Genomic DNA, 19,189 nt, shown 5'->3' on the forward strand with positions numbered 1-19,189 from the left:
TTTTACACTGTGACTTTTCAAAATCCAGTTTAAATCTATAAGTACTTGAAACTGTGTAGATTTCATTGAGATTTCTTTAAAAATGTATCCATTTTCCTGAGTATGAGTAATTTTGTATATACTAAAGTATTAAAAGTATGCAGAATAAGATTTTCCTCTCTTTTTTTTGAACAGCAAAACTTAGAGAGTAACCTCACCAACCTTATTAAGAGGAACACGGAACTGGAGACGCTCTTGGCTAAACTCATCCAAACATGTCAACATGTGGAGGTGAGTATCTCTGTGTGCTATTTTTCATATGAAAACTGCTTGATCACGGTTTTTATACCCTCACCCTTTATATTTCTCCAACGGGAATCTTCTTAAAGTCAGAGTTTTTGCGGAAGCTAGATATCCAACATGGATGAAATTAGAAGGAACTAGAACCTTCGAGAATCTCTCCCCATCCACTGCTTTGCTCTGCCCCCGCCCCTATCACAGCTCTCCCTGATCCAGCTTTCCTTAGCATTCCTAATCTTGTAGATTTGAATCACTCTTACAAAGAAGAGCCCCAAAAAAGCACTATTTAAAAGGTGTTGTATTAGTTTCTGAGGGCTGCTGTAACCAAGCACCACAAACTTGGATGGCATAAAACACAGACATTGATTCTCTTGCCATTCTGAAGGCTGGAAGTCCAAAATCAAGGTGTTGGCAAGGCCTTGCTCGTTCTAAAGGCTCTTGGGGAGCGTCCTTTCACGCCTCTTCCCACCTCCTAGTGGATGCAGGCAATCCTTGGCATTCCTTGGCTTGTGGCTCCATCACTCTCATCTCAGCCTCTGTCGTCACGTGGCCTCCTCCCTGTGTGTCTCTGTGTCTGTGTCCAAATCTCCTTCTTACAAGGACGCCTGTCATTGGATTAGGCTCCACCCTACTCTAGTATGAACTCACTTTAACTTGATTCCATCTGCAAAGACCCCATTTCCAAATAAGGTCATATTTACAGATACCAGGGGTTAGGACTTGGACATGCCTTTTCTTGGGGGGGATACAATTCATCCCACTACAGGTGTGTATTAAATACACCTTGGTTGTCAGCTGTGTTTCCATGAAATTGACCACAACTGCAGCATGTTGGGATTAAGTCAAGAGCGTGCAGGCAGCACTGACAGCAAGGGCGAGTTGCGGAACCCAGATCTTTCTAACCCTCCGTCTAGAACAGATTCGATTTTGGCAGTGATCTTTCGAGGGAGCATTTGGAGCCTTGCTGATTTAACAACACTGTAAATAATAGTGAACAAGCATAATGTTTTCATTATAGGGTGAAGTGAATAGGTATTATAGAATTAAATGGATGAACAAAAAAATGATCCATGTGCTATATTTCACTTTTATGACGTGATAGCATTTGATGTTTAGGACCATAAGAAAGAATTATTTCTCTTCAGTTAAAAAAAAAAGAAAGAAAAGAAAAAATTATCTGTGTTGCATGGCAAAATCTTACAAATGCATTATGGATTAGGTGATTATTTCATTCAGTTTCAGCTAGTTACTTCTTAAAGCATTAGTGTCTGGTTTCTATTATGGCCTTTAGTGATTTCAGAACAACTGTCTCGCTCCTAATGCAATATTAGTATGGCTTGAACTTACAAAAATGCTGTTCATCCTAACATGTAAAATTACATTCTGTAATGTTCAGTAATTTCAAATGATAGATAGATGTGTCATTCACAAAATTTACAAGCAGATTCTATTTTTATTTCAAAAGATTAGGTATTTCGTTGACATACAGGCTTTTAAAATAAAGGTATTACTGAACTGATTGCAGCAGACTTTCAAATAGACACGTACATGCCATTAGAAGTTATTCTAGACAAAGAGTAAAGAATATTCATTCCATTCACTCTTATTATTTCTGTATAAATCCTTTGGAATGGAAAGAAATGTGTGTGGGTGAATAAATTTGGTACTTAGGAGGTTGAGTCTAGATAAAAATCAAAGAAAATTATAAGTAGAAAAATAATGATACCAGCAGTACCTATTTTTACGTGTGCCCTTATTCATAGTTATTCATATTCTCAAAGTATAATTTTTAAAAATTGAGCATCTAAATCTCATATAATAATCAAATGAGTCTGCCTCGAAATTTATTTAATCTTTGATGAAGGAATAAGCAAGATGATAAAGCTGGCTTAAAGGAGGATTCGTATCAGAGACTGATACGTACAAACATGGGGGTCGGGAGGTAAACGAATGCTAGAGTAAGACAGCTAAATTCAGTGCAAAACTGGTTGGTGACCTAAGGGGCAATAAAATCATTACATTTGAGCAAACTAAGTTGCATACCATCAGTTTTCTCTAAGTTAACATTTAACTTTGCAGAGACTAAGCCCTCATCGATACTAAATAGAAAGTCAAACTCCGTTACATCCCAGCCTGGAGAGTCAGATGACCCCTTCCTTAGGCTGGTTTCATGGAGTCCGCTCTAGTATGACACCAGAACGACTCAGTCTTCTTTTTTGCCTGATTTCCAAGATGTGGATAATTTAGCTTAACCTGACTTTCTCCTCTTCCTGTTCTGGACACTGTTGATCTCCGAGCTGTGTTCACTAAACACATATTTCTGGGTGAGGGTGTCAACTTTTGTCTGAGGTCAGTTACTTTGGTTTGGTAAGTGGTCGCACTAGTTCATTCCATTAGTGCATGGGGAGTGTCCTCCTTGTGTGTGTTGCCCTGTGCTAGGTGGAAAGGACCCTGCCCACACGGAGCTTACTATCTCAACTAAGATGAAAGAGCAATACGAAATAGAAAAATGAATTGCCACGAGAGAGGTTGGGATTATATACTTTGGAATTTCAGAGAAGTGAGGAATTTCTTTCAGCTGGGAGAGGTCATACACGGTGTGAGGCTGCCTTCAAGGGTACGTAACATTCGGGCCTGTGGAGACACGGGAGAGGCACTGCTTGCAGGGCAAACCAAGGCATGGGGATGGAAAAATGAAGAGTTGTATGGACACAAAGCCAGGAGTTCATTCTATAGGAATAGAAAGTGTTTGAGGGTGGATAAGTAGGAACTGGCTTTGGAGAGATGAGGGTTCAGTGGACTTTAACATTGCATCTGAGTTTGAACTTTATTTGGTTTTGAAGGTTTAGTGAGGGCTTGAGGAACGCTGTGTAAATTTCACAGTTACAATTAGCATCCCTCACTCTTTTCAGGAAATGATATTTTCGGTTATTGGGAAAATAGTATGGCTATCTTGATGCAAAACGATCACACATCCAAGGGAAAATGCCCCAGCACTAGTAAGCTCCAAAAAAGGTGGTGGGATTTGTTAGGCCCCAGCATGACAGTCTTTTAAATCAGTGCAGTGGAAAAGAATTTCCTGGTTCACATCCTAGGTTCCTAGACCTTATTTCTTCCTTTTCCTCTGCCTGAAGGTGTCCTTGTGTTCGGGTATGAGCCTTCCAGGGGAAAATGATCCCTGTGCCAGCTGGAGCTAAAAACACTCAAAGCCCAGAGGCAACTCTCAATTGTTGTAAATGAGATCAATGAATTCCCACCAAATCCTGAGGAAATGCCACATCCTTATGAATCCACACCTCCTTCCTGGGATTCACTTCTGCTTCTCTTCAGAATGAAAAGAGTTTGAAGGTCTCCCACCCCCATCCCCATTGTTTTCATAGCTTGTTTTTAAACAAGCAAGTGAAATAGCTTTCTGATAGTAAGTACCAAATTTTTTTAAAACTAGAGGACAGAGGGTATGAGGCCAAGGCAGTCTAGGACTCAGAGATAGAGGCATTGAAAAGGCAACATCAGGTCAACTCCCACGAAATGTTTGTGTAATTTGGTGGGATTCTAAAAATCAGTGGGTTTTAGCCAGTTTTGTTTTCTGCAAGGGAAGAATGCGATAGAAAATTGCCTTGGGTTGAGTTTGGAGTTAGTTATGGGGTGTAGAACGAGTCCATGAAAAGTGGTCAGAATTTGGATCAGCTGTAGCACTTCACATTTTTAGATCATATATGGACTATTTCTCTTCATCATCTCGTCTTCCTCCCCATTTTCTTTTTTTTTTGGTTTGTTTTTTTGCGGTACGCGGGCCTCTCACTGTTGTGGCCTGTCCAGCTGCGGAGCACAGGCTCCAGATGCGCAGGCTCAGCGGCCATGGCTCACGGGCCCAGCCGCTCTGCGGCATGTGGGATCCTCCCGGACCGGGGCACGAACCCGCGTCCCCTGCATTGGCAGGCGGACTCTCAACCGCTGCGCCACCAGGGAAGCCCCCTCCCCATTTTCTTTTAAAAATCAGAGGACCTAGTTTATTAGCTAAGCAAATACTTAGAATCAATGACGGATATCATATTCTCCACACATTCTGAGAATCGAGTTCTTTCACAGGGAATACAATACCTGGATATGCAATAGATACTCATTTTGGGAATTACAGGTAACCAGTGACTAAATCCACATTGAGATGGTAGAGAAAAAACTATGAAAGGATGTCTAATTGCCGTAGCATTTTGGAGAAGATAAAGGCTCAGCTGACTTCACCGTCCTTGCCCAAGCTCATCCTAGCAGGCCATTCTCTAAGCCAGCATCCCGTCAGAGTCCTGGCTTTTTAGCGTTTTAGTCCTTTGGCGTATCTTGCCTTGTTTATACTCACTTTTTTTGTGTCCTTTTGCTGTTGATTTTCACACCAAGTCTTTAAATTATTTTTTTTCTTTTATTTTAATAAAATAGCTTAAGAAGTGGTAAAAACTGATTAGGGAAAACAGATGTAGGTCTGTAAAAGAATTTTTCAGCCATTCACCAAGCTCTAAAAAGCATTCAAATGTAAACTTTGAAATAAGGAAAAAATTGCTGGGTTAAAAGAAAGATGAACCTTTACGTTTCAATTCATTTTGTTGTGTAGTTTTATGTCAGAGCATTCTCTGTCTATGGAAACCTTGACAGTTGCTCCGTCTAGAGCCACTGGATTAAGACCACCATCCGAACACCAGAGGTGCTGTTTGTATCTTGTGGACAGCTGTCTGATCTTGGATGACGTGTATATGCTAGGGGCCAACTTGAACGTCCAAAGTCGTGATCCACTGTCACTTGCAGATAAGGGTTAGATTCCTACCCCACATGAGCCCGTGTGAGAACGTTCTCAAGGCTTATTTAGAGTCAGATTCTGAAACCACAGCAGACAACCCACAGTCATTCACGGCTCTTCGTTAAACAGCTCTGGAATAAGGATAAGGTGATACTGCAAATATGGTGGCATTCAGAAACTGGATTATGAGAAGCCACTGTGGTAAAGATTGGTCTCTTAAGTTTAAGTCTTAGGATTCTCAGGACAAAGGAGAAAAGGAACTCTTGGACTACACAGAACTTCATCTTCTCTGGAGAGGATTCTTTTTTTTTTTAAAATTCAAGTATTGCTGATTTACAATGTTGTGTTCATGTCTGCTGTACAGCAAAGTGATTCGGTTATGCAGATAGATACATTTTTTTCTTTGCCATTATGGTTTATCACAGGATACTGAATATAGTTCTCTGTGCTCTACAGTAGGACCTTGTTGTTTATCCGTCCTATATATAAAAGCTCACATCTGCTAACCCCAACCTCCCACTCCACCCCTCCCCCAACCCCCTCCCCCTTGGCAACCACCAGTCTGTTCTTTATGTCCGTGAGTCTGTTTCATAGATAGGTTCATTTGTGTCGTATTTTAGATTCCACATATAAGTGATATCGTATGGTATTTGTCTTTCTCTTTCTGACTTACTTCACTTAGTAGGATTATCTCTAGTTGCATCCCTGTTGCTGCAAATGGCATTATCTCATTCTTTTTTATGGCTGAGTAGTATTCCCTTGTATATATCTACCACATCTTCTTTATCCATTCATCTTTTGATGGACATTTAGGTTATTTCATGTCTTGGCTGTTGTGAATAGTGCCGCTATGGACATAGGGGTGCACGTATCTTTTTGAATTACAGTTTTTTTTTTTTTTTTTTGCGGTACGCGGGCCTCTCACTGCTGTGGCCTCTCCCGTTGTGGAGCACAGGCTCCGGATGCGCAGGCTCAGCGGCCATGGCTCACGGGCCCAGCCGCTCCGCGGCCTGTGGGATCTTCCCGGACCGGGGCACGAACCCGTGTCCCCTGCATCGGCAGGCGGACTCTTAACCACTGCGCCACCAGGGAAGCCCCTCATTATAGTTTTGATTTGTGTTTCTCTAATAATTAGCAATGTTGAACATCTTTTCATGTGCCTGTTGGCCATCTGTACGTCTTCTTTGGAGAAATGTCTATTTAAGTCTTCTGCCAACTTTTGGATAGTGTTGTTTGTTTTTTTGTTGTTGTTGAGTTATATGAACTGTTGTATATTTTGGAAATTAAGTCCTTGATGGTCACATCATTTGCAAATATTTTCTCCCATTCTGTAGGTTGTCTTTTCGTTTTGTTTGTGGTTTCCTTTGCTGTGCAAAAGCTTGTAAGTTTGATTAGGTTCCATTTGTTTATTTGTGTTTTTATTTCTATTGCCTTGGGAAACTGACCTAAGAAAACATTGGTATAATTTATGTCAGAGAATGTTTCGCCTATGTTTTCTAGGAGTTTTATGGTGTCATGTCTTATGTTTAAGTCTTTAAGGCATTTTGAGTTTATTTTTCTGTATGGTAAGAGGGTGAGTTCTAACTTCATTGATTCACATGTGGCTGTCCAACTTTCTCAACACCACTTGCTGAAGAGACTGCCTTTTTCCCATTGTATATTCTTGCCTCCTTTGTTGAAGATTAATTGACTGTAGGTGTGTGGGTTTATTTCTGGGTTCTCTGTTCTGTTCCGTTGATCCATATGTCTGTTTTTGTGCCAGTACCATGCTGTTTTGATTACTGTAGCTTTGTAGTATTATTGTCTGAAGTCTGGGAGGGTTATGCCTCCTACTTTGTTCTCTTTCTTCAGCATTGCTTTGGCGATTCTGGGTCTTTTATAGTTCCATATGAATTTTAGGATTATTTTTTCTAGTCCTGTGAAAAAATGTCATGGGTATTTTGATAGGGATCACATTAAATCAGTAGATTGCTTTGGGTAGTATGGCCATTTTAACAATATTCCTCCAATCCAAGAGCATGGGATATCTTTCCATGTCTTTGAATCATGAGAAGATTCATTTTTGGCTACTGCATGTGTTTAATGGCTTTGTATCCAGTTTACTCAACCAAGGTTGCTAAAATTGACAACTCAAGAAGCAAATTTAGCTTTTCTCAGTGGAGATTAAATTTAACTTGTTTATTAAGGTAGTATGTAACACATACTTGAATGTCTGTGCTCTTGCCGTAAAAAAATTGATTCATAAAGGGCATTGGATCCTGTTTCCTTCTCAGTTATATTCATGAAGAATAATGAGAAGACATCAGTAGAACGTCTTCCAGTATTTTGGAATAAGAGATGAATCTTATGAATGAATGAATATAAGGCTTAGTTACTTTGGTATTACTTTCAGAATAACGTTCCCAAATTTCAGCTTTGAAACTTTTTTTAAAACATGATCCAAACCTTTTGTCATCTATAGCCTTTCCAATTTGGCTGGAATGAACTATTGTGTCAGATTCAGAATCCTACCAGGTGGTTTGTATTGGAGCATGATCACGTGTACCTGCCTCTGAAGACAATCCCTCTTACATATTTGAATTCAGCAATGCAGATTTCCAAGGCTAATACTTAGATATGAAATAATCTGCCTTCATTGGGGAGGCCAAATGGTTGAGCATTAGGAATGAAGAGCGAAGACATGGTTTTACTGACATATCTTAATGTAGTTTCTCCCCATAACACAGGAATTCTTCATCATGTCTCCCCTTACCCTATTCCACACACAACCTTCTTGCCTTGAAATATTTAGATGCTTGACTAGAGCAGCAGAGTTGTTTCTGGTGTGATATAAAGAATAATAAGAATGGGTCATGACAAATTTTTTTAATTGCCATCGTAGTTCTAACTCAGCTTTCACTTGAGATGGTGGTAGTTGGATGGATCCCGGTGAGACAGTCAGAGGTGTGAAAGGAATGATCCCAGGTGAGAAGGTGACTGTCAGGTAGAAAACTGAGTCCCATTATTGCTCCTGTGCCTGCCATCCAGAGACAAGTGTGATCCCACCCATCAATCCATCATATGGTTACTGAACCAGCCTCTTTTGTTTCTGGGTCTTAATATCTAGTTTATAAACCAGCTATACTGCAATACATTTTTTTAAAAAAGAAGAAAAAACCCCAGCAAGGTCCTACTGTACAGCACAGGGAACTATATTCAATATCTTGTAATAAACCATAATGGAAAAGAATATGAAAAAGAATATAGATAGATAAAACTGAATTACTTTGCTGTACACTAGAAACTAACACAACACTGTAAGTCAACTATACATCAATAAAAGGTTTAAAAAAATATCTAGTTGAAATTATTTTTCTCAATATAAAATTGCTTTTTGTGATAAGCTGAAATGATCTCTGTATATAAGATTATGAGAAAAACAGGACACATCATCTTTTTACCTTTATTCAACTGACTTCTGTTTTTAATCGCTACATGTCGTAGGGAAAACTGAAAAGCTTTGTTCTAATTTTGAAACTCCCCAGCAAAATAGATGAGTCACGCATATCAAATGTTTGTTAACAAGAGCGCAATTGTAGCACTGGCTTTTTTTGTTTGGAACAGAAATATGAAAATTTAAATTCAGCTATTTAAAAAGCCTGGGGCTACCCCTGAATGTACAAGGCTTTCAGTGAGGACCAGCACAAAGATTTTTACAACCGAGTGAGGTAACTTCCTGGCTTCGGAATTTATGATAGAGCTTTTACTATGCTTTTAAAAGTATTTTCACTAGATATAACAGCAGGTTCATGTATATGAGGTGATGAAGACTATCATAGTAGCCTGATTCTCTGACTTGGCAAGCTTGGCATTAGGCTGTGCTAAGTTCAAGGATACCTTCCATCTATTTACCCAGGTTAGGAAGATGGTGCCTTGTCCGTTCTCGCAGGTGTTAGAAAGAGATGGTTACTGTATCGAGTGGGTATAGCTCCACAGCAAGGCGTAGACTGTGGTGTAGGGAAAGCAAAAATGGTAGGCCTTATGCAAATGTATGTGAGAAACGATAATGACCACTTGACAGACTCCTACTGTAACTTCCTGACTTCAATATCCTAATGGCCCTTTGGCCCTTTGAGGCAAATGTCACCACAGAAATATGACTGGAAGCCAGACAGAACAAGAATCGGCCAGTAAAGAAATGGGTTGAATCCAATCAAGTAGTAAAGCAACTGGAATGGTTCCCCGACCTCAGCTACCCAAACCAGGTGATAGAGTTGAAAGACATGATTAAAAATTCCTAGGGGGAACTCTCATGACCAGAAACATTCCCATCTGCTGGGGAATTGGAAACCCTGTTCCACCCATGATAGCGAGTGCCCAGTGGGTATCCATGAGTGGTACCAGCAGAACCAGTGAGCCTTCGGGTCTTGTGCATTATTCTCAAGTCTTTGACTGTTAATCCTTGACCTGGTAACCTCAACTTCTTTGAGATGACCAGTTTACTTCCTTAAGTAAATAAAGTTCTTTTTTCCCTCCTCCCCTGGAAGTTTGAGAATGATGTTACAACCAAAAAAAAAAATGAAAACCTAAATAATAGCCGTAGGATCAACATTTTGGGTTACAGTTTAGGACTAAAACATACGTTTGTATTTTAAGGGTTTGTAGCGTTAACGAGAATATGACATACTACAGAAATGTGACAGGTTAGCTTTGAGATTCTCATCTGAAACATGTCATTTATTTTAGACCTCTGATTTTAACGTGAAAGCATGAAGTCGTTTGTTTCAAGCCAACGTTAGAATGTTCACTAGAACTTGAGTTTCACTACATTTGTAAGTTTTTATTAGATTTCTGAGAGCTACCTAAGGACTTGGGAAGGTTTACCTTGTTAGGGTTTTAATTTTGTCCCGTTAAGCATTTAAAGTGGTTATAAAGTAAATTGCATATGTTACATTTATAAACACAATTTAAAATGTTACAGGAATTTGGTGATAAAAATCTGAACAGTGATTACCTGAGGGGGTGAAAATTGACCGGAAGAGGGGCTTGAGGACACTTTCTGGGGCAATGAAAACATATCTTGATTAAGCTGTTGGTTAGGTTGGTTATCAAAACCTGTTGAATTGTCCCTTAAGATTTATTTATGCATTTCCCTGTATGTAAGCTTTACCTCAGTTCTTAAAATGTGTACTGGAACTGAATCAACTAATATATAGATGGAAGTGACTGTTTAATGGAGTTGAGTCTGTTCAACTTGAGTTAATCAAACATTGATTCAGGGACCCCTGAGAGTGATTATTCTTGGTTTCATAAAATCTCTTGAATTTATGAATAGAATAATGAGATCCATAATTTCAACTTAAAAGCTTAAGGAGAACTGCATAGTGATTTGTTGATACAGGTACAGTCCTTGGGCAAGAATCCTCATGACCTTTAAGTGCACGTGTATTCCCTCTCCTAGTTGGTTGGACTCCTTGGGAAGCAGGACAGTATGTTTCTTTTCCTTAGAAAATGACCAGAAGGCCACTTGGAATTAAGTGGAGGGAAACACTTTTAAACACCTCCACAGATGTAGTATGGACAGTCAACCTAGGTCTGAAGATGGCGACGTTTTCGATAGCAGACTCTCATGACACACACACACACACACACACACACACACACACACACACACACACACACACACACACACACACACACACACACACACACACACACACACACACACACACACACACACACACACAATCTCTCTCTCTCTCTCTCTCTCTCTCTCTCTCTCTCTCTCTCTCTCTCACACTGCAGCCTCAAAATCAGCAACTGACAGACACCTGAATTCTGTGGTCTTTCCTCTTCTCTTTCAAACCAGATTAGATTCACTTGTCATGTCCTTTTGGCAAAGCCCATCTTGAACAGCAGCAGTGCTCTCCAGTTTCCCTCCCATCTCCCCTTCTCCTCACTCCATAACTTTGAGTGCCACCACAGTTTCAGAAGAGAACCCTAGGAAAGTAAGTAAGCCTGGCCAGCTTCAAAGAGAGATGGTGCAGACCCACTGGGTGAAAGATGCAAAGGGAGTCAGTTAGAAGAACGTGAGGCCTAGGAAAGGCCACACCCCCAACCCCGCCAGAGTGAAGCCTCCCAATTCACTGTTCAGTCGAGATATAATGGGAGCCTCATATAATTTTAAATTTCCGAGTAAACACAGTTTTTAATAAGTAAAACCAAATAGTGAAAATTAATTGTACTAGACAATGTATTGGACCTGATATATTCAAAACATCATTTCAACACGTGATCACAAGAGTGATTGACGTACGTGTTTCATCCTCACGGCACATCTCGGTTCACACTAGCCACGTGTCAAGTGCTCAGAAACTGCAAGTGGCTAGTGGCTGTCATACTGGACCCCACAGTGCTACAACTTCTGCAGCCCATGGTTTAGCCGTTCATTATGTGTGCACTTGGCATGTTTGCTAATTGTTTTCTAGTGCAGTCATTTTCTCGAAAAGGCAAAGTTCCCTTTCTAGGGTGGTAGGCGCTCAACAAGTCCATAGGATTGCTTCGTGTATTATCACTTGTACAACGGTAACATCCCTATTCAGGGAGGGATAAGGGCATGCGCATTTCCTCTTACTTTGGTTCCTTAGCTACTAAGACTATTGCAAAGATCTCTGGAGACCAGTAGCTTTCGCCACGTGTACTGTAAAACTCAGAGCTAAGAAGCAGGGACTGCATCAAAAGTTGAATTTGCTGGCAGGATCAGAAGAATCACTGCATTAAGATCTGTGTGGTTCCCAGTTTTATAAATAGAGTTTGCAAGGGGAGAGTGTCGGCTTGTTTATTTTTGGTGCACAACGTTCCTTCTTTTAGCGTGTCATCTGGAAATGATGATGGCAAAGAGATGATCTCCTAGAGGAAGGTGATTTCTTTTGTATCTCTGACATAGCCTCTATCTAACCTTAACGAAACAATGGCTGCCTCAGTGAACAATGGAAACGAATGCCCGTAGACAGTGAGTGCACACACGTGCTAACCTGGAGTCGGGCCCTGACTACTTCAACAAAGGGTTGCTTTAATTTTTGCAGAATAAAGTACTTTTTTCCTTCTGTTTTTCATGACATGGCCTTAAAGAATTCCTCATATTTGTGGTCTCAAAAAAATGAGAGCTATGCTTATGAGGCCTGCCTTTAAGTGTTCTATTAAACAATAAGAGGGCTTTGTTCTTGGTAATAAAATTAAAGAAAGCAGCGGTCCCATTACCTGGCAGGATGCCACCTCCTTGCCACCCCCTGATCCTGACAAACATAAACAGAGCCTTCTGTTGCCCAGGTAGGAAGGTGAGAAGGCAACAGCTGTCAGGTTTGTGTATAGAAATACAGCTGACCTTTCAGTTAATGGGTTGGGCGGGGAGAGGGAGAGAGAAGCAGTTCTTCATGGGATCCCTAACTCAAGTGTTTACAATTCAGTTTTGCTGCAGAAGATTACATATTGAGCCTTCAAGCTGTAAAGCCAGGAATAATTTCACAGTGAGTTGAAATGATGGAAAAGCGACGGGTCTCTAGATAAAGAAATAGATGTATTTTAGTCTGAGTCATTAGATTTCATGCGTTTTCTTTTCCAGGCAACTTTGTTGCTGGAATTTAGACCCATTGCTCGGATTTAGACCCGTTCACGGTCCGTTGCAAATGGAAGTTTGTAGGTGGATTGTGGCCCCCAGGTTAGGACTGACCAAGGTTAGGATAGAAAGTGCTGTCGGATGCAAACTCTGTTTAGCTCTGCAAGTAGTCCTAAGTGAGTCACTGGAGCTACATACAGGACAGACTGGACGACTGTGACACCAGTGTCCTCTGACCTCTGTGACAGCTCTTCTTTAAGGAACATCCAGCTAGCAGTCACTCTTTTCTAACTGTCAGTGCCAGGCCCGTAATGTACTCACCAGTTCCGTGTCCGCGGGCCTGAGAGCTTCCAGCTGCAAGAGGCTAAGACTCTGCCTGGGGGCTTTTCCCACCCCCACCCCAGTTAATTCCAGAGAGGAGTTCATGCCCACCCACCCCCCAACAGGCTTCAACCAGCCACTGATGGGAGATAGTACATAAATACCCTTCTCCTTCCCCATCAGCTGGAAACAGCATTCTGCACTGTTTCCCAGAGTTACCCATTGGGATTCATCTCCGTTTGACCACAGTGGCCTTGGTGAAATCACACTTAACTGGCTGCATACGTTTCCTCCTATCTCGCTTCCCCACACCCCTACTGGTATTTCCTGGTGACAACTAGTACTTCATCCTAGTCGCATGCTCCGCTCCAAGGGGAACAGAGCCACAGACCTCCTCTCAAACGGAATGATAGCACCCAATCCGCGTTCCCCGTTGTGACCGTAGCTCAGTTGTTCGTTTTCTCTAAACTGTCCCTTTCACTGTATTTGAATAAATATGAATATTAAACACTGAGCATCAAAAATATTTAGAAATCAACCTCCCAGCTTCTGCTGGTATTCTAGAGTGACAGCAACCAGGCAAGATGGGCCGTAGTTAGTGCTTGTGGATATATCAGAAAGCCAGAACAAAGCTTGGCATTTTCCAGTTATACTTCCAAGTGCAAGTCTAATCAGTGACATAATCAAGTCTACCTCACTCACTGTCGGGAAGACCAAAGAGCCGGCCTCCAACCCCTGTTCTCCGTAACTCTGCAGGAGAGCAGGTGGCATCCACCGTTGAGTAACTCGAGCCTGAATAGGAGTCCAACTTTGTATTTTTCCAGTCCGTTGCTATTCAGGAATCAAGGCACAGCAGCTAAAAAGAATGCCACTTAATGAGAAATGACATGTAAGATTGAAAATGAGTAATGGAAGGTCATGGGATAAAAGCTTCCTCTTTCCATCAGAAATGACTTCCCTTCCCTGAAACATATCACCTCCATCCTCCCCGGCATTCAACCATCCTCTTCCAGAAGTTACTTTTCAGCTCCGACCACAACGTCTAAAGGGAGATTTTTGCCAAATACATTGGTTCAGAATCACTTCATAGAAAGTAGCACTGTCCAGAAACTTTATGAAAAGACTCGATAGAGATAACTGCCCATGACAGATTAACAGGTTTGTTTTTTTTTTTTCCATTCCGTGTGCCCAACCCAAACGGAAGGGCGTAGAGCGCTTGTGTTCTAAAGTGTGTAATTAATAAGGGAAAGGAAGGGAGGAGTTTATTGTTTTTGAATGAATTATGAGCAACACCTTCCATTCTGCTTCTTCATTTTGGAACGGCTTTGAACAGAGTTACCATTAAACACAAAAAGGGAAGTCAGTGGCATTCATGCCAAGAATGTAAGACTGAAGTTACTTGAGTGTAGTCCGAGAAACGCCTCAGGGGAAGAGCAGCATTTGGTATAACTGGGACAGAAGTCGGCAGGACATGGCGGGCAAAGTAAAAACCATACTGCAAGTATGTTTTCACTTTCAAACTGAAATCCTGTGAATTCAGTCTTTGGATCTGTTCATGCCCTGAAGGAAGAAAACTATTATTTATCAAGCACCTATTAAGTGCCACAGAGTTTACAGATATTTTCATTGAAAGTATGCAAATGAGAAAACATTCTCACAGAAATTCAACACACTTTTCACACCTGCAGCTCTTTCACGCCAAAGCCCGAAGGCTCCAGACTCCATAGACTCTTTTCCTCTGTGCTAGAGGTTGGCAAACTATGCCCCTAGGGCCAAACCTGATTTGTCACCTGTGTTTGTAAGTAAACTTGTTGGGACACGGCCACACCCATTTGGTTACGTATCATCAGTGGCTGCTTGCATATGACAACGGGGGCATCGAGTAGTTACAGCAGACACCTTCTGGTCCACAGAGCTACAATATTTACGGTCTAGCCCTCTACAGCAAAGTTTCCCAACGCGTGCTCCAGATCATGGAAGACTCATCTCCAACCCTCACCTCCCGTTGCATCAAGAAGAATAAGAAATACATTCGGGATTTGAAAGTAACTCGAAAATTCCGGAATCGGTCCTCATGTTATAGCTTCCAAAGCTATTGTTTTGGTGAAAGGTGATGAAGGATACAAGTTTTGATTCATGCTAGAAAGTCCCCAGGTAGTTGGCCCAGGCCACATGGTCCTAGAACATAAAGTGTTGATTGTATATGGACATTCCAGATACACAGAGCTTCTTAACCACAGTGGTAGTTAACATTTATTGAGTAATTATAACGTGCCGAGCACTTCTCGGTGGCTTTCCATGTACTCATTCATTTCGTTTTCACCACAGTCCACCCCCGGGGTTTCTACCACGACACTGGTGACATTTGAGGCTTGGATAATTCTCTTTTCTAGTGGGGGCTGTCCTGAGCATCGTAGGTTGTGTAATTAGCAGCAACTCTGACCTGTACCCTCTAGATGCCAGTAGCACTCACACACCCTCTCCCCTGCCCCCAGTTGTGACAATGGAAAATGTCTCCAGACATTGCCATTGTCCCCTGGGGGAACATCTGGTCAGCCAGGTAGAAGTTGGTATTTTCTACATTATGCAGCTGAGGAACTTGAGAAATGGATAGTTGAAGCAAGTGGCCGAGAACATACAACTAGTAAGGAAGCAAGACCTGGTGTTCGATCCCGGGAAGACTTCCTCAGGACCCTGAGTTCTGAACTCCTGCCTCCTCTAGCCCTTGTTCGCTCTAAATCATTTCACCTCGGGACTTCCCTGGTGGTGCAGTGGTTAAGAATCTGCTGCCAACGAGGGGGACACGGGTTGGAGCCCTGGTCCGGGAAGATCCCACGTGTGGCAGAGCAACTAAGCCCGTGCGCCACAACTACTGAGCCCTCGTGCCACAACTGCTGAAGCGCACGAGCCCCAACTACTGAAGCCCGCGCGCCTAGAGCCCATGCTCTGCAACAAGAGAAGCCACCGCAATGAGAAGTCTGCGCACCGGGACGAAGAGGAGCACCCTCTCGCCACAACTAGAGAAAGTCTGAGCGCATCGAAGACCCAACACAGCCAAAAATAGATAAATAAAATAAATAAATTTAAACAACTAATTTCACCTCGTTAGACGATTTTGCTTTACTGCAGAATGACCAACATCAACAACATCTTGGATGGTCATGATGCGTGTGCTACCCTTGGGAGAAAAATTCTTTTGTGGTGACGTTTCCAAGTTTTACGCATTAGCGGTGGCGGGCGTTCTTGCCGGACAGTTTTAATGTATCATTACCATTATGTTTCATTTATAGGAAGGCTTTTATTGCTTAGCTCACCACAGTGTGTTGCTGTTTTTGTTTTGTTTTTTTTTGTGGTACACGGGCCTCTCACTGCTGTGGCCTCTCCCGTTGGGGAGCACAGGCTCCGGACGCGCAGGCTCAGCGGCCATGGCTCACGGGCCCAGCCGCTCCGCGGCATGTGGGATCTTCCCGGACCTGGGCACGAACCCGTGTTCCCTGCATAGGCAGGCGGACTCTCAACCACTGCGCCACCAGGGGAGCCCTGTTGCTGTTTTTAATGGCATCTCGATTCGTTATCCAGCGTTCAAGCTTCATAATTTTAGAAACCTCAAGAAAAGAGGATTTATCATGAGGTTCCTGGGAGCTTTTGTTTTGATCCCATAGTGGAAATAAAACAAAATCCCATCTGAATAGTTAATCAATATGTATAGTTGGTCTCCTCTGGGCCAAATCGTTTTCCACCACGTCACTCTACAGTAAAGGTTGGATTACATGTGGCTTCTATCCATGCCATCACTACTTCTCACCAAAAGCACTTGATGAAGGAATTCCATTATTTTTTTTTTGAAAAGCCCTTCTTGGACTTTTTTCTTTCTTTCTTTCTTGGACTTTTAAAAGTCTTAGTGCAAAGTGTTCAATATTAAGTTAACATGCTAAATGTTATATTTTAAAAGGTTATCCTGTACTCTAGTTTCTCCTCCAAAGACAGGGACCCTGGGAACGTGGCCAATTTTTCCTCTCTCATCTCCTTCAGCTCGGTCCCCAAATATTTGACTTTGGTGTGAGAGAATTTTAGGATGAAGATTACATATAAACATATTATTGATAGATGAATTACAGTAATACAGTCTGCTTTTTCCTCAGCTCTCCTTGGCTCAGTTCTATATACAAACTCAAATATTAGAATCCCTTTCATTGTTCCTTCTGGCGGCTCTAACTTCTGCCCCAGGATCTGGAATGTTCATTACAGCTGCCTTGGACAATAAAACCCAAAGCACCCTCAGATCCTCACGTTTTTCTTTGCACCTGGTCAGCAGTCTGCAGTGGGACGTAGAGCCTGCTTGCGCACAGATTTCCCGGTACCCTCGTCTTCCTGGCCACATCATCAGCTCATCTGCTGCTCAGTGGTGCTTTAAGTTGCTCCAGCCCTGGGCATATGGGAATTCACTCCTCCGGTGTTTTTCTTTTTGAACGAGACAGGATTGTTAGGGACACTGTGACATATAACAGTGTGAAATAATAGTGTTATTAGGATACAATAACACTAATCCCTTTAAGTTTGGATGCAGACTCAAAATTCCATATTCTTAGTAAAAGAGAAAAGTACTATTGAGTTTAAACCATAGCAGCAATAGCAAACCATAAAGGGCTTTTTAAAAATTTATTTTATTGAAGTATAGTTGACTTACAGTGTTGTGTTAATTTCTGCTACACAGCAAAGTAATTCAGTTATACATATCTATACATTCTTGTTCATATTCTTTTCCATTATGGTTTATCACAGGATATTGAATGTAGTCCCCTGTGCTATACAGTAGGACCTTGTTGTTCATCCATTCTATGTGTACTAGTTTGCATCTGCTAACCGCAAACTCCCAATCCATCCCTCCCCCTTGGTGACCGCAAACCTGTTCTCTAGGTCTGTGAGTCTGTTTCTGTTTTGTAGATAAGTTCATTTGTGTCATATTTTAGATTCCACATATAAGTGACCTCATATGGTATTTGTCTTTCTCTTTCTTATTTAACTTAATATGATAATCTCTAGGTCCATCCATGTTGCTGCAAACGGCATCATTTCATTCTTTTTTATGGCTGAGTAATATTCCATTATATGTATATACCACATCTTCTTGTTTTAGAAGATTTATTTTATTTTTGGCTGCCTTGGGTCTTAGTCGTGGCACGCAGGATCTTTGTAGAGGCATGCAGGATCTTCATCGTGGCGTGTGGTTTTCTCTTCTGTAGTTGTGGCGCGCAGGCTCCAGGGCACGTGGGCTCTGTAGTTGTGGCACGCAGACTCTAGTTGAGGTGCACAGGCTCAGTAGTTGTGGCACGTGGGCTTAGTTGCCCTGCGGCATGTGGGATCTTAGTTCCCCGACCAGGGATCGAACCCGCGTCCCCTGCATTGCAAAGTGGATTCTTTACCACTGGACCACCAGGGAAGTCCCTATACCACATCTTCTTTATCCATTCATCTGTTGATGGACATTTAGGTTGTTTCCATGTATTGGCTATTATAAATACTGCTGCTGTGAACATAGGGGTGCAGGTACCTTTTTGAATTATAGCTCTGTCTGGACATATGCCCAGGAGTGGGATTGCTGGATAATATGGCAACTCTATTTTTAGTTTTTTAAGGAACCTCCATACTGTTCTCCACAGCGGCTGCACCAAGTTACATTCCCACCAACAGTGTAGGAGGGCTCCCTTTTCTCCACACCCTCTCCAGCATTTCTTATTTGTTGATTTTTTTAATGATGGCCACTCTGACTGGTGTGAGGTGGTATCTCCTTGTAGTTTCGATTTGCATTTCTCTAATAATTAGCAATGTTGAGCTTCCAAAAAAGAGTTTTGACCTTTCTCAAGGTCACCGTCATTTGAATCATGGTACGGCTTTGCTTTTGCCAGGAGGACCAATTCTAGGCAAATTTGTAGAGTAGACGTTTGTCTTTTAAACCCCCAGTCTCGTTGGTAGTGACTTAAGGGGATCAAGGGTTAGAGTCTTAAACCAAAGGGGTACAATATCAAGAGTACACTAACGGTGGGCCAGCGTGGTGGGGGCTCTCCTGGGCTGCACAGGTTGGCGGGGGGCACCAGTCTCGTGCTTTCAAAGTGAATGGTGGGGACTTCCGTGGCGGTTCAGTGGTCAAGACTTTGCCCTCCAATGCAGGGGGTGCGGGTTCGATATCTGGTTGGGGAGCTAAGATCCCA

The 19,189-nt window shown here is 42.0% G+C and overlaps 1 protein-coding gene and 1 long non-coding RNA gene across 7 annotated transcripts in view; one reads left to right on the top strand and one right to left on the bottom strand.

Annotated features, from left to right (window-relative positions):
- Nucleotides 1–19,189, top strand: part of MID1 (midline 1) — a 636,259-nt gene that overhangs the window by 547,412 nt on the left and 69,658 nt on the right. For all 6 annotated transcript variants that reach the window (XM_067724015.1, XM_067724016.1, XM_067724019.1 and 3 more), the window contains one exon: nt 175–270. In XM_067724015.1, the coding sequence (XP_067580116.1) occupies nt 175–270 (96 nt within the window). The remainder of the gene's footprint in view (nt 1–174; nt 271–19,189) is intronic.
- The window catches only part of LOC137217345 (uncharacterized), a 240,702-nt gene that overhangs the window by 23,700 nt on the left and 197,813 nt on the right, over nt 1–19,189 (bottom strand). The window lies entirely within an intron of this gene.

Source organism: Pseudorca crassidens, chromosome X (assembly GCF_039906515.1).
Source record: "Pseudorca crassidens isolate mPseCra1 chromosome X, mPseCra1.hap1, whole genome shotgun sequence".
NCBI lineage: Eukaryota > Metazoa > Chordata > Mammalia > Artiodactyla > Delphinidae > Pseudorca > Pseudorca crassidens.